Source organism: Pipistrellus kuhlii, unplaced genomic scaffold, assembly GCF_014108245.1.
Source record: "Pipistrellus kuhlii isolate mPipKuh1 unplaced genomic scaffold, mPipKuh1.p scaffold_m20_p_90, whole genome shotgun sequence".
NCBI classification, from domain to species: domain Eukaryota; kingdom Metazoa; phylum Chordata; class Mammalia; order Chiroptera; family Vespertilionidae; genus Pipistrellus; species Pipistrellus kuhlii.
Genome location: NW_023425596.1, coordinates 524111 through 548073, shown reverse-complemented (window position 1 = coordinate 548073; position 23963 = coordinate 524111). Strand labels below are relative to the sequence as shown.

The 23963-nt window shown below is 47.8% G+C and overlaps 1 protein-coding gene across 1 annotated transcript; it reads left to right on the top strand.

Annotated features, from left to right (window-relative positions):
- The first annotated feature begins 339 nt into the window (after window positions 1–339).
- On the top strand, window positions 340–16724 carry LOC118713951 (zinc finger protein 233). The gene is made up of 4 exons (XM_036428774.2): window positions 340–386; window positions 7031–7075; window positions 11617–11743; window positions 14614–16724. Exons 1-4 carry the CDS (start codon window positions 342–344, stop codon window positions 16416–16418), a joined length of 2022 nt encoding a protein of 673 aa, XP_036284667.2. The 5' UTR covers window positions 340–341; the 3' UTR covers window positions 16419–16724.
- Window positions 16725–23963: the final 7239 nt, after the last annotated feature.

Here is a 23963-nt window from a genome sequence, read left to right as displayed (position 1 = left end):
TTTCAGAGAGGGAAGGTAGAGGGAGAGAGAGGGAGATAGAAACATCCATGATGATGGAGAATCATGGATTGGCTGCCTCCTGCAAGTTCCCCACTGGGGATGGAGCCCACAACCTGGACATGTGCCCTTGACTGGAATCGAACCTGGGACCTTGGAGTTTGCTCTTATCCCCACTGAGCCAAGCCAGCTAGGGCCACACGTTTTTGGTTTTTTTTATGTGTTTTTTAAGTGGTGACCTAAGCAAGCGCTCCCGGCGGAGGATTCTGGGAGTTGTAGTCCAGGGCAGTCAGAGCCACTTCCGCTCCAGGCAGGGGGCGCTGCAGCCCTGGTTTCGCTGGGGGATGGTGCGGAGGACGCGGGACGGTTGCGGTGCCTTCTGTCCGGAGGTGAGTGAGCGGGAGCCTCGGGCCTCCCCGGCCTGCCCGGGCGCGGGGCCTGGGCGCGGGGCCCGGGCGCGGGGCCTGGGGGCCGTCTCGCTCGGAGGAGTGGAAGCCGGTGCCCAGGTCTGTGCCTGCTCCTGGGATGGAGGTGGGGGCCGGCCGGCCGGGGTCCTAGGGTTGAGGTCTCTGGGCCCGGTCCCCTCGCCTCCCTTCTGCTCGCCCTGCCGCCTCCTGACGGCACCTTTGAAGCGTTATTTCATTGCTCCATTGCTCCCACCTTAGCGTGCATGCAGTGCATCCTGGTGGCACTGGATGCGGACCGGCCAGCCACCCCCCCAGCCAGCCAGGCTGTGGGTTCGTGGCTTCCTGAGGGAGGAGGGAGGGAGGGAGGGGGTTTGGGGTGGGGGGTAGGTTTCACAGCAGGAGTGGAGGTTATCTTAGGAATCTGTTTATGAATGCTGCGGACCGTTACGAGTTCAGGAGAAAGAATAAAAAATCCATGCCAGACACAAGGTGTGGCTGGCTTCCTTTCTGCGGAGGGGCTTCAGCTGTGCCCAGAGGCGGGATTTTTAGGGGGGTGGGGGGGGGGGGAGAGGTTCCTCGCTGGGGGTCTCATTAGAATATTCCTCCGCTTTCCAGCTGTGCCCTGTCAGGGTTGGGTCTCCACTGACAGGCCAGCGCCGGCCTGGGGCATTCGTCACTGCAGCCGGCCCTGCCTGGCCTCCTTGGTTTTGCAGCTTTTCTGGGCCTGGAGCTGAAGGACAACTGAATCCTGTATGTTCTCTGTAGAGAGGGAAGGTCAGGGGGGAGGGCTAACCCATGAACGGCCCTCTTAACACCTGGGCGACCTCTGTCTGGCTGTACATCCTGGTATCAGTTTTATCAACAAAAGAAAAACTCACACTTATAGAGAATATACGTTTCTGAGCCAAACTAGCAACAACTGTCAGGAAGCAGATCTCAACGGCTTGAGGTTTTGCTCCCGAGGACGCCAGTTTTTTGCACCTTAATTACTGCATTACAACCAGGAGAAGATGCAGGTGGGTTGCATGAAATGCCTTGGGGATGGATTGCGGAGGTGAGAGAAAGCAAGGCGGGAAACCAGTAAACAATAGACACGTCTTTTCATAGGTGGGTACAGGATAAATACCAGTCAGCAATTAACCGGATAAAAATAACCGTGAGGATTTGTCGTCTCTGCTCAGGTGCATTGGCTGAACCCTGCCGGTCTGGAAAAAGGGAAGTTACCCTGGCATTTCAAAGGGTAACTTAGACCCTGCTACCTTAGACCCTGCTACGGTAAAGATAGATTTTGTCAGGAGAGATTCTAGCCTAGCACAAGCCATAAAGTGCTTTTAGTTAAAAAGTTTTAATTTCAGCCCTAGCTGGTTTGGCTCTTTGAATAGAGCATCAGCCTATGAACTGAAGGGTCCAGGTTTGATTCCAAGGCACATGCCCAGGTTTCTGGCTTGATCCCCAGTAGGAGGCAGCCGATCAATGATTCTCTGTAAGCATTGATGTTTTTTTTATTTATTTTTTATTAAATATATACTTTATTGCTCACAGGTTCGATTCCGGTCAGGGGCATGTACATTGGTTGCGGGCACATCCCCGGTGGGGGGTGTGCAGGAGGCAGCTGGTCGGTGTTTCTCTCATCGACGTTTCTAGCTCTCTATCTCTCTCCCTTCCTCTCTGTAAAAAAATCAATAAAAATATATTTAAAAAAAAAAAAAATATATATATATATATATATTATTGATTTTTTACAGGGAGGAAGGGAGAGAGATAGAGAGCTAGAAAAGTCAATGAGAGAGAAACACCGACCAGCTGCCTCCTGCACACCCCCCACGGGGGATGTGCCCGCAACCAATGTACATGCCCCTGACCGGAATCAAACCCGGGACCTTTCAGTCCCCAGACCGATGCTCTACCACTGAGCCAAACCGGTTTTGGCAGCATTGATGTTTCTTTCTCTCTCTCCCTCCCTCCCTCTTTCTCTCTCCCCCCCTCTTCCTTCCTCTCTGAAATTAAAAAACAAACAAACATTTTTTTAAAGTTTTAATTTCAGACCCTCCCTTGTGGTTACTTTAGGTCTCTGGGTTTGTAAGGCTGCCACGTGGGCCTCCCCTGAGCTTGTCAGGTGAGCATATGGCCCTTTCGGTGCAGTTTGTTGAGGTTTCTCTCTGTAACCCCATTCCACTTGCTGAGGAGTTTCCCTACCCTCCCCCTACTATCCCACCTCGGAGTGCCTCCCTAGGAGGGGTGTTGAGAGATTTAGGGGAAGTAAAAAAATGTAAAAATGCTTAGATGTTATCTAAGGAATTTCGTGAACGGGGTGCGGGTGGTCCCCCTGAGCCCAGCCTGCTCCCTCTCCCATGTGGGACCCTCGGGGATGTCCAACCCCCGGTTTAGACCCGATCCTAGTGAAGTCGGACATCCCTCTCACAATCTTGGACCACTGGCTCCTAATCACTCATCTGCCTGCCTGCCTGATCGCCCCTAACTGCTCCCCCTTGCCCCGCTGGCCTAATTGCCCTTCACTGCTTCTGTGTGCCAGCCTGGTCTCCCCTAGCTGCCCCAGCCCAACCCACCACTGCCAGCCAGTTTACCCCTAACAGCCCCCCTGCCAACCTGGCCGCCCCCAAAGGTATGCCCCCCTCCCCCCCTGCCGGCCTGGTTGCCCCACACAGCTTGCTGTTCAGTTGTTTGGTCATCCCTCCCTAACCCCCCTGCTGGCCTTAGGCAGCCATCTTGTCAATTTGCATATTACCTCTTTATTATATAGAATTATTTCTGTTGGAGAAGCACTCATCCCTGAAAGCTTCTGTGATGAGCCTGAGCGCCAGAGGCAGCCCATGGCCCCCGTCTGCCCCCGCGGAGCGCAGCCCTTCCTGATTGCTAACGACCCCCGACCTTTGGTTAAAGGAGGAAGTGGGTCCTCCCAGCTGGTGCCTGGAGGATGTCCTCCGTGACTCATCCTGGGCCAGACACACAATTGTAATACCTTCCAGCCTCCTTCCTCTCAGCCTGACTTCTCAGAGCGGGCGCAGAGGGGAGGAGGAGTGATCTCTGGCTTCTGGGAACGTTGTGCCAACGTGGGAAAATTTAACAAGCTGGGTGTTAGCAAGTGTTTTTTTTTTTCTATTGGGCAAACGTTCAAGCATTTAAAGAGTGTAGGGGAGCTTGGATGAGACAAGTGCTGATGAACGAGTAACAATATTTAACCTGTTGAGTGACAGTCTTCCATGGGTTTTATTTGCTTTAATTAGTTTAATCTCATAACAAAGAACGCTGGTAGGTGGAGAGTTTGAGGGAATAGGGAAGACACAGAACTGAGAATGTGAGCCCAGCAGCCTGGTCTGGACCTTCCTGCCATCCTCCCCTTCAGCCCTAAGCAACGGTAATCCTGGGGACTGAGGGAGGGAGGGTCAGTGGAAATAATTTAGGACCTTAGGGCCCTTGAAGTCTGTGCTCATTTAATTAATTCCTTGTTATGTAATACGGCATTATGCTCACATTCTGACTATAGAGTTCATGTGTGAGGATTTGAAAAATAGCTGAAGGAAGCCAAACATTATCCGTAATCCCAGGTGTAGCAATAGCGATAGGGATGTGAATGTGTTTCTCTTCAGTCGTTTCTGTGTGTATTTATTTTTCCTCTGCGTCTCAAACATTGTCCTAGTCATAGTGCTTTGGTCTCTTGTGATCATGAACCTTTTCAAACACGAGTGGGGAGAAATAACATACCCGTGAATCCCCCGGAGCCAGCACAGCCTTCAGCGGCTGCCAACCCTTTGTCCATCTTGTTGTGTAGTCCTCCCTTCTCTTTACTTTTGCTTTGGTGTCTTATTGCCAGCTCCACACATGGAGTCCAGAGGGTATATGTTGGATTATTATAAATATACGGAGGTCAAGGGAGAGGAGACATGAACGATTCCCAAGTCCTCACCTGGTAATCAGGAGCTACATTCTATAGTTATGTTTCCTACCTGCTTCCTCTAGTGCACATGTGTCAAACACAAGGCCCGCGGGCCAAATCCGTCCCGCCAGGCCTTGCAATGTGGCCCGCACCGCGCTGTCATCACTGCACTCCACTGCGTTTCCATCACAATGACAGTTTATGACTGTTCAGTAAACCATTCGGCCCGCGATTTAGGCTGGATTTTAGATTTTGGCCCCTTCTCTGATTGAGTTCGACACCCCTACTCTAGTGTGATATCAGCTTCATGGGACCAGGAATTTGAATGTGCCGGGCCCTCATTCAATAAGGATTTGTTGAATGGATGAGTTAATTCTGGGGATTAGTAAGGAGGCTCTCAGCTAATGTGATAATGTGACTTAATCAGCTATAGATTAAGTCATTCATTATTTTATTTATTATTTATTTTAAAAAAATATATTTTAGCCAAAGCCGGTTTGGCTCAGTGGTAGAGCGTCGGTCTGCGGACTGAAAGGTCCCAGGTTCGATTCCGGTCAAGGGCATGTGCATTGGTTGCGGGCACATCCCCGGTAGGGGTGTGCAAGAGGCAGCTGGTCGATGTTTCTCTCTCGTCGATGTTTCTAACTCTCTATCTCTCTCCCTTTCTCTCTGTTAAAAATCAATAAAATAGAAAAAAAACATATATATTTTTTTATTATTTTTTTTTACAAAGAGGAAGAGAGAGGGATAGAGAGTTAGAAACATCCATCAGCGGCCTCTTGCACACCCCCTACTGGGGATGTGCCCACAACCCAGGTACATGCCCTTGACTGGAATCGAACCTGGGACCTCTCAGTCCGAAGGCCAACGCTCTATCCACTGAGCCAAACCGGTTTTGGCTATTTTATTTATTTTTAAAAATATATATTTTATTGCTTTTTTACAGAGAGAAGAGAGAGGGATAGAGAGTTAGAAACATCCATCAGCGGCCTCTTGCACACCTCCTACTGGGGATGGGCCTGCAACCAAGGTACATGCCCTTGACCAGAATCAAACCTGGGACCTTTCAGTCTGCAGGCCGACGCTCTATCCACTGAGCCAAACCGGTTTTGGCTTATTTTATTTTTTAACAGATCTGTTTTGAGTGCCTGCTACATGCCAATGAACTAGAGAAAGTAGTGACCAAAACAATGGGGCTTTATTAAAAAGATGGATAAATACAAGGAAGGTAAATAAGAACATACAGGAGTAAGTTAGAAAGGAGTGGCACTGACATAGAAAGGGAGGGAATGGAAGAGGGACGGGAGTGGGGGGGTGGGGGGGGCCCTGGAAGGACGCTTTGAGGAGAAGGACATTTCAGTAAACACCTCGTGTAAGATCCATCAGAGCATCACTTTTAACATTAAATCAGTAGGCTTTGCCTTCTGAAGCCCAGGATTGACCCTTTTATGCATGTGTCACTTTTGCAGGTGACCTTGATGTTGTTTGAGCAAAGCCGGTAAAATCAGAGACCCAGAGAGAGGCATTGGGAAATGGAGGCCATCCTCTCCTCCCCCCATGTGGGAGCTACAGGCTCAGGATCGCTCAGCTCAGAGGAACCTCAGACACTGACTAACCCAGTCCTTCTCGGTGCCCAGCGGGGTGTGCCTTTAGTCAGTCTTTGATCCCGTGGGTTCAGAGTATTTATTCTACGCTAGAATCTAAGGATGAAAAGAAGTGCTCCTGATCTCCCGGTGGTGGGAGGCTTCTCAGAGCGCTGGCAGGCAGCAGGCAGGGGAGCAGGCAGGGGAGCAGGGCCCGGCACCCAGGCCCCACCTGCTTGCTCTCTCTCGCTTAACACTGTGACATGTCAGGTCTCCTTGCAAAGCTCCATTACGGAGCAGAGCAGAGGAGTGCAGCCACCGGAAGAGGCAGAGCAGGGAACTGGGCCTCAGGGATGGGTATTGCTTCCAGGCTTTGAGAGGTGGATGCATTGCTCTCTCCCGACTACACTGCTTCTGCCTGAGGTAGGAAGGCCCATGAACATGAGTAGCTATCAGGTATTGCATGCTTATTTGAATTATTTAAAAAAATATATATATATTTCTATTGATTTTTCACAGAGAGGAAGGGAGAGGGACAGAGAGTTAGAAACATCAGTGAGAGAGAATCATCGACCAGCTGTTAATAACCGTGCACCTACCCTCATTAAGTTAATAACCGTGCACCTACCTTAGGAGTACCCTCATTAAGTTAATAACCGTGCACCTACCTGTATAGTTTTAAGTTTAAATTCAAAATTTGAATTATTGACAAAGCTGTGAGCCCAGGAGGATAGCAGGTAGCAAGCGTAGCTATAGAATGTATTGAATATCAGCCAGTCCCAGACACTGTGATAACAGGTGTGGAACAGGCACAAAAAGCTAGTGGGTGAGAAGGATCAATAGTGGGGTCCTGGCGATAGGCCCCACCCAGGCCTTTTGGCCTCCGAGTCTGCTTCCATTGTCATGGCCAGTACATCCCAGTGCCCTTCATTCCCACGGTACCCGGATGGGAGTGCTGACCCTTGGAGCGTCAGGGACTCGCTGGCCTTACTGCGTGGAGCCGGGCAGGCGTTCCCGGCCCCGGGCCCCTGGCTGAGAGGCACTGCTAGGGGCCACAGGAGGATCCCTTTAAAATTCACCCAGAGCGGCCCCGTGTGCCGGCCCGCGTCTCATGGCTTCTCTCTCCTTTGCCACCTCTGCCTTCCCAGGGTTCCGTGCTTCTCCAGGTGCAGGAGGAAATGGCCGCGTCCCAGGTGAGTGGAGTTTTGATTTGATCTCTTAAAGGTCTCTTCTCAGAGGTTAGACACAGCATCTTCCTCTCCCTTGGGAAGGATGGAAGACGGGTGTAACCAGCTGGCCTTTTATATGGGTTCTGTTTTTTGTTTTGGTTTTATTTTACCGTCTTCATTTCACAAATAAATGGTGCACAGATTCATAGATATATAAAAAAAAAAAAAGTTTTAAAAGCCACATTACTACACTGCTACGTCAGCTGTTTTCCCCTATGCTGTATCCGATATAATAAAACCCTCATATGCAAATTGACCGAACGGTGGAACAACTAGTCGCTATGATGCTCACTGACCACCAGAGGGCAGACGCTCAGCGCAGGAGCTCCCCCTGGTGGTCAGTGTGCTCGCACAGGAGCTGGGCTCACTCCTGCCTCTGCAGCAGGCTGAGGACCCCCGGGGGATGTCCGACCGGAAGCCAGCGGGCAGACATCCCTGAGGGGCGCGGACTGCCAGAGGGTGCAGCCTCGCTTGCTCCTAATATCGGGGAGAAGGCATTCAGTCTCGCCATTATCTGATGGGTTTTTGTAGATGCCTTTATTGGGGTTGGGAAGTTTCTACTTGGAGTTTTTATCATGAATGAGTGTCTAATTTTGTAAAACTCCATTTCTATTTATGCTCAGATGGTTGTGTGTTCCATTGGTTCAGTTTGATTCTTTTCTTTTTTTTTTTTAATATATTTTATTGATTTTTTACAGAGAGGAAGGGAGAAGGATAGAGAGTTAGAAACATTGATGAGAGAGAAACATCAATCAGCTGCCTCCTGCACACCCCCCCCCCCCCAACTGGGGATGTGCCTGCAACCAAGGTACATGCCCCTGACCGGAATCGAACCTGGGACCTTTCAGTCCGCAGGCCGATGCTCTATCCACTGAGCCAAACCGGTTTCGGCCAGTTTGATTCCTTTGAGCCTTATTTTTAAGCTTTGTTAGGGTGAGTCTAGACTCTAGAGTGACCTTTATTCTAGAGCAGTGGTCTGCAAACCTCGGCTTGCGAGCCACATGCGGCTCTTGGGCCCCTTGAGTTTTTAGCAAAGGGCCAGCTTAGGAGTACCCTCATTAAGTTAATAACCGTGCACCTACCTGTATAGTTTTAAGTTTAAAAAATGCGGCTCTCAAGACAAATTTCAATCGTTGTGCTGTTGATATTTGGCTCCGTTGATGAATGAGTTTGCCGACCCCTGCCCTAGAGCAGTGATTCTCAAATTCCGTGGGTGTGCCCCACCGTGGGACATGTGGCCATTCTGTAGAGATTTCTCACTGTCATGACTAGAGGGGTGGGTACACTGGCAGCTACTAGACAGAAGCAGGGGATGCTGCAGAACGTCCTGCCATGTCCAGGACAACCCCACCCCCCGCCACACAAACAGGTGTCCACGCAGGAGCACCGCTGTTGAGATCCTCCCTTCCAGAGGCAGCTTAGCCCTTTTACTAAAGCTGGTCCTGCCGAAACCGGTTTGGCTCAGTGGTAGAGCGTCGGCCTGCGGACTGAAAGGTCCCAGGTTCGATTCCGGTCAAGGGCATGTACCTTGGTTGCGGGCACATCCCCAGTCGGGGATGTGCAAGGGGCAGCTGGTCGATGTTTCTCTCTCATCGATGTTTCTATCGATAGCTCTCTCTCTCTGCCTTCCTCTCTGTAAAAAATCAACAATAAATAAATAAATAAAGCAAGCTGGTCCTGCAGGGGCTGCTGCTGAAGGGCTAGTACCAGTGAGGGCTTTCCACATGGCTGTTTGGAATTCACCTCTGAGTCCTCCTGGGCTCTGGGCTCTGGGCTCCCCTCAGCCCGTGGCTCCCCGGCCGCTCCTGGCGGCCGGTGCTTCCCCAGCCTGTGCCCGTCCGGTTGTCTTGGGGGCGGGCTCACAGGGGTGCAGGGTGCGTGTGCAGTCAGAGGGCTCCTCCTCCGCACAGCTCCCCTCCGCCTGGAGCCCGCCCGGGATCTCCAGCTCCCGTGGCCTCCCTGTTCTGATGGCTGCCTCCCCGTTCTCCGATGGCTGCCTCCCCGTTCCGATGGCTGCCTCCCCGTTCTCTGATGGCTGCCTCCCCGTCCTCCGATGGCTGCCTCCCCGTCCTCCGATGGCTGCCTCCCCGTCCTCCGATGGCTGCCTCCCCGTTCCGATGGCTGCCTCCCCGTTCTCCGATGGCTGCCTCCCCGTCCTCCGATGGCTGCCTCCCCGTCCTCCGATGGCTGCCTCCCCGTCCTCCGATGGCTGCCTCCTCGTTCTGATGGCTGCCTCCCTGTCCTCCGATGGCTGCCTCCCCGTCCTCCGATGGCTGCCTCCCCGTTCTCCGATGGCTGCCTCCCCGTTCTGATGGCTGCCTCCCCGTCCTCCGATGGCTGCCTCCCCGTTCTGATGGCTGCCTCCCCGTTCTCCGATGGCTGCCTCCCCGTCCTCCGATGGCTGCCTCCCCGTTCTGATGGCTGCCTCCCCGTCCTCCGATGGCTGCCTCCCTGTTCTCCGATGGCTGCCTCCCCGTTCTCCGATGGCTGCCTCCCCGTTCTGATGGCTGCCTCCCCGTTCTCCGATGGCTGCCTCCCCGTTCTGATGGCCGCCTCCCCGTTCTCTGATGGCTGCCTCCCCGTTCTCCGATGGCTGCCTCCCCGTCCTCCGATGGCTGCCTCCCCGTTCTCCGATGGCTGCCTCCCCGTTCTCTGATGGCTGCCTCCCCGTTCTCCGATGGCTGCCTCCCCGTTCTGATGGCTGCCTCCCCGTTCTGATGGCTGCCTCCCCGTTCTCCGATGGCTGCCTCCCCGTTCTGATGGCTGCCTCCCCGTTCTGATGGCTGCCTCCCCGTCCTCCGATGGTTGCCTCCCCGTTCTCCAATGGCTGCCTCCCAGTCTGAGAGGCTCCGCGAGGCTCCCCCGTCCTGCACCTGCAGCTCAGACATTGTCTGCAGGCAGCCCGGCCCGCGTGGCTGGTCGAGCGTCAACCTAGGAACCAGGGGGTCACAGTTCGATTCCTGGTCAGGGCACAGGCCTGGGCTGCAGGCTCGATCCCCAGGGTGTGCAGGAGGCAGCCTATGAATGGTTCTCTCTCATTATTGATGTTTCTTTCTTTCTCTCTCTCCCTCTCTCTCTCTCCGTCTCCCTCTCTCTCGCCCTTCTTCTCTGAAATCAATAAAACATTTTTTAAATTATATATAAGCAGAAATTGACAGTGATCATAGGGCTCATCTCATTTGTTTCCTTGATTTCAGGGATTAAAGGAGTGTGCTTCAATGTTGAAAACAGTTCATATGTTTTGTCCCTGTGTTTCCTACTTACTTGTGAGAAGAGGGAATGCTCAGCACCAGTTCCCCTGTTGTAGCCAGAATCAGGAGTTTCTCTCCCCTGCATTTTAAAAATATATCTTACTGATTTTTTACAGAGAGGGAGAGTTAGAAACGTTGATGAGAGAGAAACATCAATCAGCTGCCTCCTGCACCCCCCTCCACTGGGGATGTGCCCGCAACCAATGTACATGCCCCTGACCGGAATCGAACCCGGGACCCTTAAGTCCGCAGACCGACGCTCTATCCACTGAGCCAAACCGGTTAGGGCTCTCTCCCCTGCATTTTTAATGACTACATCATATTTCGATAAATTAATGTTTCTTTTCTTTCTTTTTTTAAAAAAATATATTTTATTGATTTTTTACAGAGAGGAAGAGAGAGGGATAGAGAGCCAGAAACATTGATAAGAGAGAAACATCGATCAGCTGCCTCCTGCACACCCCCCACCGGGGATGCACCCGCAACAAGGTACATGCCCTTGACCAGAATCGAACCCGGGACCCTTCAGTCCACAGACCGATGCTCTACCAGTGAGCCAAACCGGTTTCGGCAAATTAATGTTTCTTTTTTTTTTTTTTTTTTTTTTAATTTTGTTTTAAAATATATTTTATTGATTTTGTACAGAGAGGAAGGGAGAGAGATAGAGAGTTAGAAACATCGATGAGAGAGAGTCATCGATCAGTTGCCTCTTGCACACCCCCTACTGGGGATATGCCCGCAACCAAGGTACATGCCCTTGACCGGAATCGAACCCGGGTCCCTTCAGTCCCTAGCCGACGCTCTATCCATTGAGCTAAACCGGGCCCGGCAAATTAATGTTTCTTAAAAAGTTTCCTATTCCTATGTATTTATGTGGGTTAAGGTTTTTGTGTATTTTTTTTTTCACATAAAGGTTTAATTTATTCATCCTCTCATGAAACCCCTGCACCATCACCACAGGTAAAGTCTCGGAGGAATCTTTCCTTCCTACTCACAGGTGACACCAAGTAAATAAACAGGGGTTGGTTGTCATTGCACACCCTTTGGACGGGGGAAATCAGTGTATGACACTGACATGCCGGGTTGAGATGAGGGGGAACTACATAAAGGAGACTCGGAGCCGGCAGAATCCAGGACAACTCCCCCCGTCCCCCGTCCCCCGTCCCCTCTGCCCCTCAGGGCTGCCCCTCAGGGCTGCCCTCTCCCCGTGGCCGCTGGTCGTAAAGCCGAGGTTTCCTGTGTTCGGTGCCGTAGGAGGCGGTGACCTTCCAGGACGTGGCTGTGGTCTTCACGGAGGAGGAGCTGGGGCTGCTGGACGCTGCCCAGAGGAAGCTGTACCGGGACGTGACGCTGGAGAACTTCCGGAACCTGGTCTCCGTGGGTGAGGACGGGGCCCTGTGATGGAACGTCAGCTCCCAGGAGCACTTTGATTTCAAATGTTTAAGACTTTGGGACTCCTGAAATGTGCCCCAAACCTGGCATCTCAGTGTCCCAAGTCCTGTGAGATACCCTGTCTGTGCCTTTCCTTTTTTTTTTTTTTTTTTTTTTTTTTAATTGCAGTAGCGACACCTTGGCAGGGTTTAAATTCAGGGGGTGGGTGACATCTCTATTGTAGTGAACAACATAGAATAAAGACAGCACCGCTCCTTGTCGGAACCTCAGGCAGTGTAACCAGAATCAGAGTAGATCATGGTGAGCAGTGGCCCATCCGCTTGCCCAGTGACATCCTCCCTGCCTGCCACCCTCTCTCCCACTTCCCTCCCCTCCCCTTCACTTCCTTCTTCCTTCATTCATCTTTTTTTTTTTTTTTTTTTTTTTAACATATTTTTATGGCTTTCATAGAGGAAGGAAGAGGGAGAGAAGAGAGGAAGAAAACCATTGATTTTCTGTTCCCCTTGTTTAGGCATTCAGTGGTTGATTCTTGCATGTGTCCTCACCAAGATTCAAACCCACAACTGTGGTGTATTGAGCTACCCAGGCAGGACTGCTTTGCCTTCTTGAACAAATCTTTACTATTATTTTTAAATTTGGGGCTAACATTTTATTGAAATACGAGAGGCCCGGTGCACAAAATTTGTGCCCTTGGGAGAGGACACTCGGCCCAGCCTGCACCCTCTCGCAGTCCAAGACTCCTCGGGGATGTCCATCAGTCGGACATCCTGAACACTGCCACTGCCCTCGCCAGCTGTGAGCCCGGGCACTGGCTGAGCAGTGCCCCCCGTGGGAGCACTCTGACCACCAGGGGGCAGCTCCTAAATCGAGGGTCTGCACCCAGGTGGTCTGTACATGTCACAGCAACCGGTCATTCTACCGTTTGGATTTGCTTGTTAGCCTTTTATTATATATGATATACAGAAAACTGCCTAGGTTATAAACTTATGCCTCTGAATTTTCAGGGACTGAAATGGTTTAACTTCTTTTTGGTTTAACTTCTTATTGGTTTAACTTCTTTTTATTGAGGTAGCATCTCCATATGCACACCTAAGCACTCGATTTGATGAATTTTGACAAACTGATACACCTCTCAGGAAGCTGAACAAATCTTATAGCATATTCAACTCCATCTCCCTTATTAAACGTTCTTTTTGGCCCTGGCCGGTTTGGCTCAGTGGATAGAGCGTCGGCCTGTGGACTGAAAGGTCCCAGGTTCGATTCCGGTCAGGGGCACATGCCCTGGTTCCAGGCTCAATCCCTGGTAGAGGGCATGCAGGAGTCAGTGGTTCAGTGGTTATTCTCATCATTGATGTTTCTATTTCTCTCTCCCTCTTCCTACCTGTCTGAAAACAATAAATGTGTGTGTGTGTGTGTGTGTATACATATATATATGTATGTATGTATGTGTATATATATATATATATATGTATGTATTATTTTTTTAAGTTCTTCTTGGCAACATCAAAATATCCCAAGATTTTACATTTTATCCATCTAGTTGCCCTGTTCCACCCATGAAGAATGTCCTAACAGGTCTGTTTTCCCTCCACAGATACACAAACTAAAGGGTTTCTTCTCCCTTATAAACAAAAGCTCACTGAGAATGGTGGTAGTTGGATCTCATTGTTTTCACTCCTCCTGGAGATAGCTCACAGTGGAGAGAAAAACAGTGTGGTGAAATGATTATCTCAGAACATTACTACTCTTCTGATGAATTTCTAACCTAATTATCACTTTTATGGTACTTGTATACCTGTATCACAAACTACTCTTAAACTTAGCAGATTACAACAAGCATCTATAATAATAAAAGTGTAATATACTAATTAGACCGGACAGCCGAACAACCTTCCAGATGTCCTTCCAGGCAACTTTCCAAATGAAAATTTTGTGCATCAGGCCTCTAGTTTATACTTCTGTGAGTCAAGAATCTGGAGGAAGCATAATTGTATGAAATGGGTCAGGATCTCATAAAGTTTCTGTCAAGGAATCCAGCAGAGCTTCAGGCTTTTGAAGGCTTAATGGGACTGAAGTATTGAGTTCCCAGATGGACTCATTTACATGGTTGTTGACAGAAGGTCTCAGTTCCTTGCCATGGGCCTCTCCCTTGAGCTCCTGAGCGACCTCAAAACATGGCAGCTGGTTTCCCCCAGCTGCTTACCCCTGAGAGAGTGGAAGGCAGAAACCACAGTGTCTTCTATGACCTAACCTTGGAAGTGACAGCCTTTCACTTCTGCCATATTCTATTGCCTTCACAGACCAATCCCGATGCATTGTGGGAAGGGATTTGATAGGATATGGATGTGAGGAGGCGGGATCATTGGGAACCATCTGTATGTTGACTACCAGGGCACCTTCTCATATGTGCAAATACATATGTACAAAGCATGGAAGATAATATTAGCTATTTACATTTTTCATTAAATTCAGCCAAATTAAGTGGCAACAGTTATAGGATTTTTACTCCCATGAGATGTGACAGTTATGGGGATGAATTTTCTAGCTTCTTCCAGTTATAATGTTCCCCAATTGACTATTATATATTTTCCCTTTTGCTGAGAAAATCCCTGATCTATAGCCACGTATTTCTCATTTTGACCTCATATGTACGTCTTGTTCCAAACAATTCTCCTTAACACTTAGCAGCTAGGTGCCTATTCATCACATCGTTGTTTTCATAGGCATGTAAAAGCCAATGACAATCTCCAGCTGATTCAATATGGTCTCCCAAAGTAGTTGAACTGAGAAATATTTTAATCTTTGAGCAGACATTCGTTTGTCTTCATTTTCATTTCTGAATTCTCTTTATCCTTCCAGGACACTGGAATCAAAATGAGATAGAAACTCTTCAAGAAGTTGGGTTAAAGTATCTTTTCCATGAAGACCTTGTGTGCTGGCAAATATGGGAACAGCTTATAAGTAAGTTAACCAGAAGTCAAGACATGATAAAAAATCTGCAAGGCAAGATGTCTAATTTGCCCAAACAAGGTGATTCCTCCTTTCATTTGTGGGCTGGAGAATCTACTCACGTTTCTGAAGATGAGAACTGTGCCATAAAGTTTCCAGGGAAAGTTAAAAGTTCTAATAGTATCAAAAGTCAAGAGTTTCCAATTAAGACCAACCGGAATTTCTGGAAGAAAATGTACCTCAGAGAGTCACAGAATTATCAGAAGAGGTGCCAGCAGAATGATGGAAGATGTAAACTGTACAAGTGTGATCGTTGTGATGTGAGAAGGACCTCTCACGACCACGATGATGATCAGGAAGGACAGAAAGGTGTGAAGTCTTGTAGCCACAAGAATTGTGGAAAAGACTCCATGAAGAAATCACTCCATCATAGTGTGATCAGCTCAGGAAAGCAAACCTCTGATGAGAATAGAAAAGGCCGTGGGTCCAGTCCTGAAGTTCGCCAGGAGTTGCACCTAGGAGCAGAACCCCATATTTGTAGTGAGTGTGGGGAGGGTGTCAGTTATAGTTCAATGCTTTGCACTCGTCAGAGTGTTTCCATAGAAGAGAAATGCAATAGGAATGATGAGGGTGGTGAGGACTTTGGTGAAAACGCACATTTGCAAATTCATCAGAGAGTCAACACGGGAGAGAAACCCTACAAATGTGGCGTTTGTGGGAAGGGCTTAAGTCGGAGTTCATATCTGCAGGCCCATGAGCGAGTCCACACAAGAGACACACCCTACACATGTGCTGTGTGTGGTAAGTGCTTCAGTCGGAGTTCACAGCTTCAAGTCCATCAGCGTGTCCACACCGGAGAGAAACCCTACAATTGTGCTGTGTGTGGTAAGAGCTTCAGTCACACCTCAACTCTTCAATCTCATCAACGAATCCACACCGGAGAAAAACCCTACAAATGTGCTGTGTGTGGGAAGGGCTTCAGTCAGAGTTCACAGCTTCAAGACCATCAGCGAGTCCACACGGGAGACGCGCTGTACAGATGTGCTGTGTGTGGGAAGAGCTTCGGCCGGAGTGCACATCTTCACGACCATCAGCGAGTCCACACGGGAGAGAAGCCCTACAAATGTTCCGTGTGTGATAAGAGCTTCAGTCGGAGTTCAAATCTTCAAGTTCACCAGCGAGTCCACACCGGAGAGAAACCCTACCGATGCAGTGTGTGTGGGGATAGCTTCAGTTGGAACTCCCAGCTTCAGTACCATCAGCGTGTGCACACTGGCGAGAAAACCTACAAATGCGATGAGTGTGGGAAAGGCTTCATGTGGAGCTCGTGTCTTCATGCCCACCAGAGGATCCACACAGGAGAGAAACCCTTCAACTGTGCCGAGTGTGGGAAGAGCTTCAGTCGAATCTCAAGTCTCCAAGCTCATCAGCGCGTCCACACCAGGGAGAAGCCCTATAAATGCGCCGAGTGTGGGAAGAGCTTCAGTTGGGGTTCACATCTCCAAGACCATGAGCGAGTCCACACAGGAGAGAAGCCCTACAAATGTGCCGTGTGTGGGAAGAGCTTCAGACGGAGTTCTCATCTCCAAGACCATGAGCGAGTCCACACAGGAGAGAAGCCCTACAAATGTGCCGTGTGTGGGAAGAGCTTCAGTCGGAGTTCACATCTTCAAGCCCATCAGCGGATCCATGGAAGAGACAAACCCTACACATGAGCTGTGTGGGAAGAGCGTCAGTTGGAGGTGACCTCTCCAATACCATGAGCGAGTCCACACTGCCAAGAAGTCTTACTGATGTGAAGAGTGTGGGAAAGGCTTTATGAACAACTCATGTCTTCATGGTCATCAGAGGATCCACACGGGAGCAAAACCCTACAAATGCGTGTGAAAGATCTTCAGTCAGATCTCAAGTCTTCAAGTTCATCAGCAAGTTCACACTGGGAAGAAGCCATGGGAATGTGAGACATGTGGTACGGGCTTTCGCTGCACTTCACGTCTTTAGGAACATCAAGTGCACAATGGGGAGAAGTCCTGCAGATGTGCTGTGTGAGGGACAGGCTTCAGTCAGACCTCGAGTCTTCAGGTTCATCATAGTATATATAATGGAGATACGTCCACTACAAGTGATGAGGGTGATAAAAGTGTTCTTCAGAACTTAGACTTGGAGCAGATAATCTACACTGCAGAGAAAGTTGTGTTTTAAGAATTCAGGCATGAGTTTTGGTGGTTTTTTGTGTGTGTTTTTTTCAGTCATCTGTATCCCATTGGAAGAAACCTCTTTTGTACATGAATGTGGTCAGTGTTCTAGCAGAGCTTAAAATGTCAGTTCTTAAGAGCATGCACCCCAGAGAAACCCTGTAAGTGTAGTTCTGTTTGTTTGTCAGAACCTCTACTTTCCCTAAAATCTACGCAGAATAGAGGCCATAAAAATAAAGAAGATCGGGACCTTAGCAATGATAAAACGATGGAAATCCACGCCCATGAGAATGTAAATTCCATGGGGTCAGGAAGTTTACCTACTGCTGAATGACTGTGACCTCAAACCACTGCCGAACAGATCGAAGGTGCCTGGAAATGTCTAAACTTGATGGGGAAGAATACCTATTATAAATAGAATAACTACTTGAAAATTTTAATGAGTTCAACCCCAATTAGTCATAATTGTGCTAGGAAAGGGTTTTTGTAAGAAACCGTAGATATTAATTCAAGCAAATGATCACTTACTAGAAATACACAAAATCGTGCAATGTGCAGTTTGAATGTAAGATTTTTGTAATTGGCTCCTGACCTCTGCTCAGCTTTACTTTTCAAGCAGTGATGGACGGAAGTGTGTGTCTTATCATTTAAGACATTCTCGGTGCCATGTATCATCAGGAGTTAACAGCATACATTTCCCTTATTTTGTGACAGGAGCAGACAGCATGAAAACAGGAAAACTTGATTTTAATTCCCTTCAGCTTCATTAGAAAGGGGTATAGATGGGGAACATATCAGAACAGGACTTTGGATGTGGAACTAGGCTTTTGAGGCGCACCGCACTCTTGGTACCACCCAATACTTCTCAGGCCTCCGTGGAGTTTAGGTTTGCTTGCTTAAATGGTGTATGTTTACTAGAGGTAGGAAACAGTCTCCCACAATTACTTTTCTTGGACCTTCACTTCCAGGCACTGGATACTTACGATCCACGATATATCAAGTTTTACGTCACCATCAGAAATCTGGGGCCAATGATGCTCAGCTTTGTCCTTGGAGACAGTAGGGTGGCCTGTTAGAGCTCAGGGTAGATTGTATCAGGATAGTTTCAATTGTAAGAAATAGAAAGCCAAGACGAACAAGCAGAAACCAAAGGAGGAGTTGTCGGTGTGCCTAAAACAGGACAGGTGGGTGAGGGCGGAGGCCTGGCTGAAAATGATCGGGTCAGTTCTTCTGTGGTTCTCTCACCTCCTCCCGGTTGAGTTGATTTCCACATTTTCTCCCTTCAGCCCAAGAATAGGAGATTTATTTAAAGAACCGATGTCCTGTTAACCTTAGGACAATCCCGTTTGCAAATACTTCAAAAGCAGTTGTTTCTGAACCTCCATTGTCCCTTTCAGACACGTAAAGACGTGACGTTTTCCCCTAATTAAATCATATGCAAACACAAGTATTTATAGAGTTACTGTGAGTTGTGCTTTGCCATTTTAATGTATCAGTATTTTGGAGGTTCTTAAAATATTATTTTCAGAGTAAATTTGACTTTTAAAATTTTTCTGAGTTTTAAACAAGTAAAATAATTTGAAGCACTAATACAAACAATTCCACTGATACACATAAATGTTTTTTATTTTTAAAAATTAAAAAAAAAATTTTTATTTGAGAAAGAGGGAGATCAATTTGTTGTTTCATCTCTCCATGCTCTTACTGGTTGGCTCCTGTATGTGCCTCGACCATGTACTAGACACAACCGTGGGTGGAGTATGGGGACAACCCTCAAACCTACTGAGCTATCCAGCAGGGCTATTTTCTTTTAAATATTTCTCTAATTTCTCTTGAATCACCTTCTTTGATCCATGGGTCATTTATAAGTATTTTGTTTAATTTCCAATGCCTAGAGATGTTTCTGTTTCCTTTCTGCTATTGTTTTCTAGTTTAATTCTTTTGTGCTCTGAAAGTATGTTATATGATTTTAATTATTTTAAATTCATGGAGGTTTGTCCTGTCTTGGTGACTGTTACATGTGTCCTTCAAAAGAAGGTCTGTTCTGTTGTCATTTTCATTGTCACCAGGTGGAATATTCTACATAAATGTCAATTATATCGAGTTGGTTGATGGCATAGTTCAGCTTCTCTGTGTCTTTGCTGACATTCTGCCTAATAATTCTGTATATTACTGAAAGAAGAATATTGAGGTCTCCATATATAATTGTGGATTTGTCTATTTCTCCTTTCATATTTACCAGCTTTTTCTTTTAACTATTTTGAAATTTTCTTGTTAGGTGTTGACTCATTTAGAATTGTGTTCACTTAATGAATTGATCCTGTATCATTATAAAATTTATCATTGGTAATTTTCTTTACTCTGAAGTTTACTATGTCTTAAGACACAAGACATTGCAAAAAAAACACAATGTACTCACAAGTACCCTTCACACCATTGTACATTTCTGGTCTTAAAACCAGGAATTGGCATTGACACAATGTTGCCAACTAAACTACAAATATTTGTTTTCACCCATTTTTTAATTGAAATTTCTATTGAGATCAGTTAGGTTGACATACAGTTGTAAGACATAACCAAGACATATATCTTATTACCATTTGAGGAAAGCGGGCAGAGTGTACATTTTGCATATTACAAGCAAGGCATTATCATTTATACAACTCACTAATCTCAGTCATATTTCTTTAGTTTCACTTGTACTCAGTCGTGAATTAAGTGCCGTACAATTTTATCACCTGCGTAGATTCATGTACCCACCACAACAGTCAAGATATTGACAATTCTTGCCCATTTGTAACCACACTTACCTTCCTGCCTCTCCTCACCCCACTCCTAACTCGTTATGACCATTGATCTGTTGTCCATTTCTATGATTTTGTCATTTCTGGAATGTTACATAAATAGAATCTTGCCACCTTAAACCTTTTGGAGTTGGCTACCCCCTCCTCAAAATTCTCTGGATATTCATCCAAATTGTATGTAGTCTGCCCATTTTATTACTGAGCAGTATTTTATGGTGTGTATGTGTCACGGTTTGATTAGACCCTTACCTGTTGAAGGACGTTCGTGCTGGTTGTATTTCTGACTGTTACAGATTAAGCTGCCGTGAGCATGTGTGTGTCGGTTTCCGTGTGGACATGGGTTTCCTTTTCTCTGGGTGCATGTCCAGAGGTGCAGATGCTGAGTCAGAGGCCAGATGGTAGCTGCATATTTTCATCAGTGTTTGCATGCACTGTGTGTGTGTGTGTGTGCACGTACGTGTATGTGCGGATGTGTGCTAGTATGTGACTATGAAGTGTTATCCCTTGTGTAGATTTTGGTAACTATGACTATAATCAGAATTCAGAACTGGCCCACCTGTGTTCCCCCTTTGAACTAGTCAGATCCTCCAACCCTACCCACTAAATATGTGCTCTCTTACTAGAATGTTGCCTGTTAAAAATAGAGCTGCTATGGCCGAAGCCTGTTTGGCTCAGTGGTAGAGCGTCGGTCTGCGGACTGAAAGGTCCCAGGTTCGATTCCGGTCAAGGGCATGTACCTTGGTTGTGGGCACATCCCCGGTAAGGGGTGTGCAAGAGGCAGCTGGTCGATGTTTCTCATTGACGTTTCTAGCTCTCTATCTCTCTCCCTTCCTCTCTGTAAAAAAAATCAATAAAATATATTTTAAAAAAATAGAGCTGCTATGAACATTTGTCTGTAGGCTTCTGTGCGGATACATTTTCATTTCTACAGGATGAATCGCCAGGCGCATGATGTCCAGATCATAAGGTAGTTGTATGTTTAGTTTTTTTAAAAAGATTCCCAAACTCTTTTCTAGAGCGACTGTACAGTTTCACGCCTGCCAGTAACTTGTAAGAGATGCAATTGTAAGAGATGCAATTCTCCCTATTCTCACTAGCATTTGATATTGCCAGCATTTTTCTTTTTTAAAATATATTTTTATTGATTTCAGAGAAGAGAGAGTTAGAGATAGAAACATCAATGGCTGAGAGAGAATCACTGATTGGCTGCCTCCTGCACGCCCCACACTGCAGTTCGAGCCCACAACCAGAGCAGTGCCCCTGACGGGAATCGAACCTGAGACCCTCAGTCTGCAGGCCAACGCTCCATCCACTGAGCCACACCGGCTGGGACACATTTTTGTTTCTTAATCGTCACCCAAAGATATGTTTCTTTTGCTTTTTAGAGAGAGGACAGAGGAAAGGAAGAAACATCGATGTGAGAAAAACATCAATCCTCCCGTAGATGCCCTGACCGGGGGTGGAAACCGCCATGTGGGCGTGTGCGGGCCACTTTTCAGTGCATCGGGTGACGCCCCATCCAACGCCCATTCCACCAGGCCAGGGCAATGTTGACAGCATTCTTAAATTTACCTATTCTGTTGGTTGGAGAGTGGTATCCTACAGCTTTAATTTTCATGTTTCTAACAGCTACAGCTGTCCTTTGATTAATGTTTGCATGGTGTCTGACAAAGGTGTCATGGCCGCTGTAATGAGTGCGTGCCTTTGGAAAGGCAAAGGAAGCAGCCAACCACAGAATATGACAACTCACCATCGGGTAACTTACCTACAGGAAGACTGGGATGGGGGGGAACAGAAGACCCAGCAATTTACACAGGTTATTTTTTGCTAACAGACGTGTCACTGTATTTCTTTGTACTATAGCTCAGGTACTAATGATTGGTCTAGTGCTAGACGATGGTTTATAATCAATACCTGCACCAGTGTTGATAGTAGATGGGCCTGAGGCTGCCTGTCACTACTTGTGCCGAATGAAGCAGAGTCAGGGTAGGATCACATCTGAGCACTGATTCCAGCGATGCCGTGCGTGTGGGGAGAGCAGGTCACGCTGGGAATTCTGTTCTGATTCACCTTGTCAGCTGGATGAGGGAGAAGAGGCTGTGGGCTGTGTAACAGGAAAGGAGGGAGGGTCTGTGCCTCGCCTACCTGTGTCATAACGAAAGCTTCCCCTGTAAACAACATACAGTTTCACTTAAAAAATATAGATTCTGCCGAAACCGGTTTGGCTAAGTGGTAGAGCGTCAGTCTGCGGACTGAAAGGTCCCGGGTTCGATTCCGGTCGAGGGCATGTACGTTGGTTGCGGGGACATCCCCGGTAGGGGGTGTGCCAGAGGCAGCTGGTCGATGTTTCTCTCTCATCGATGTTTCTAGCTCGCTCTCTCTCCCTTCCTCTCTGTAAAAAATCAATAAAATATATTATATATAGATAGATAGATAGATAGATAGATAGATAGATTCTAGCCCTGGCTCAGCTGGTTGGAGTGTTGTCCGTACACCAAAAGGTTGCAGGTTCGATCCCTGCTCGGGGCACATACAGATCACCAATCCGTGTTTCTCTGTCATATCAATGTTTTTCTCAATGTTTCTCTCTAAAATCAATAAACATAGACTCTGGTGAGGATTAACGTATTATGTATGTATTCTGGAAATCTGTATTTTTTATTATTTGTAAACACTACTTGAGGATATGTTGATTGATGGGACGGGGTGGGGGGGGTGTAAATATTGCTTTGTTGTCCCACTGATTTACGCATTCATTGGTTGGTTCTCGTATGTATCCTGACCGGGAATCCAACCTGCTGCGTTGGCATATTGAGACAATGCTCTAACGACCCGTGGTCGGCAAACTGCGGCTCTCGAGCCACATGCGGCTCTTTGGCCCCTTGAGTGTGGCACAAAATACCACGGCCTGGGCAAGTCTATTTTGAAGAAGTGGCATTAGAAGAAGTTTAAGTTTTAAAAAATTGGCTCTCCAAAGGAATTTCAGTCGTTGTCCTGTTGCATTTATTTGGCTCTGCTGACGAATGAGTTTGCCGACCACTGCTCTCACTAACTGAGGGAGCCGGCCAGGGCAGAGGGACCATGTACTCACTGTGCCCGAAACATCTCTCTGCCTGGACATCTGTGGGAGAGAAGACTGAGGATTTTACACTTCCGTGTAGAGGTTGATAGGAGGAAGTTTCTATTCCGGGAGGTGGTGCTGAGCACAGCTTTTATTTCCTCCTCTTTGCTCTCCTGGGGCTTCTGGGATCTCTGAGGGGCAGTGTTGGCTCTGCCCCATATTCCCTGAGGAGGTGGGTGTCCTTTTCACAATCTATAGTCACCTCAGTCTAGGTGACAACCCTGCCTTCCCGTTAGCCAGGGCCGCTGGCAGCCGCACTGCGAGGACCAGGCTGCCTCCCGGCTGCACCCTGACGGGTGGGGGAGGGGCGGGCAGGGGAAGAAGGGTCACACATCCGCAGCCCTGTCCTTCCTAGGGGTTTAGCCACAGGCAGTGCAGACCCCGTGGATGGAGTTTTCAGCACTTTGTCTACCCAGCAGGCCACAGGGGTGGGGGGGGTTTTTTCACGTCTGTGAGGTCCTGTCTGGTGGTGCCACAGGCTGTGGAACGCGGAGCCCTCTGCACTGCTTGTCCCTGTGCCAGTCTCAATGTGTGCCAGCTCCCCCGGCCCCATCGCTGTCCCTGCTCCTCTGGTTTGCCCTGTGGGGTTGACCCCCATCCTTGAACACCACTGTGTCTGCTGGGGCTTCAGCAAGTGCTAGACTGGGCACAGCGTCTGTCCGAGCCTTCGCCTCCCCACCCTCACCATCTCCATCGATCACTCAGATCTGTCCACTCATTTCGATGTGCAGCTCTCAGACATGAACACACTGAGCAGGAAATCCTCTGAGTTATAGGGGTCCAGCATGTTGTAACTTCGAGGAGACCACCTCACACCGCATTTTTCATGGTTGTATAATATTCAAACAAGGGGGAGCAATGGTATATGTACACAGATAATAATTTAATAAAAAAATAATATTCAAACAAAATTTAAACATTTTACAGATGCTTATTTCCTTTTTTCAAAAAATCATTTTTTTATTGAATTCAATATGAACATCTTGTGTCCAATCTAGCTTTCTCTATAGTCTCCTAAGCAAAACCGAGGGTTGCTGGGTCGAAGGGTGTTTTGATACATATTGACCAGCTAATGTCCACTTCTACCGAGAGGAAGCATTGAACACAGAATGCTGTGAAAATGACAATCTACCTAAATTG

Coding starts and splice junctions, on each gene's coding strand:
- LOC118713951 (XM_036428774.2), top strand. CDS start 342: ATGGTGCGGAGGACGCGGGACGGTTGCGGTGCCTTCTGTCCGGAG. Junction 387..7,030: donor GCGGTGCCTTCTGTCCGGAG/GTGAGTGAGCGG, acceptor CTGCCTTCCCAG/GGTTCCGTGCTTCTCCAGGT. Junction 7,076..11,616: donor AGGAAATGGCCGCGTCCCAG/GTGAGTGGAGTT, acceptor TCGGTGCCGTAG/GAGGCGGTGACCTTCCAGGA.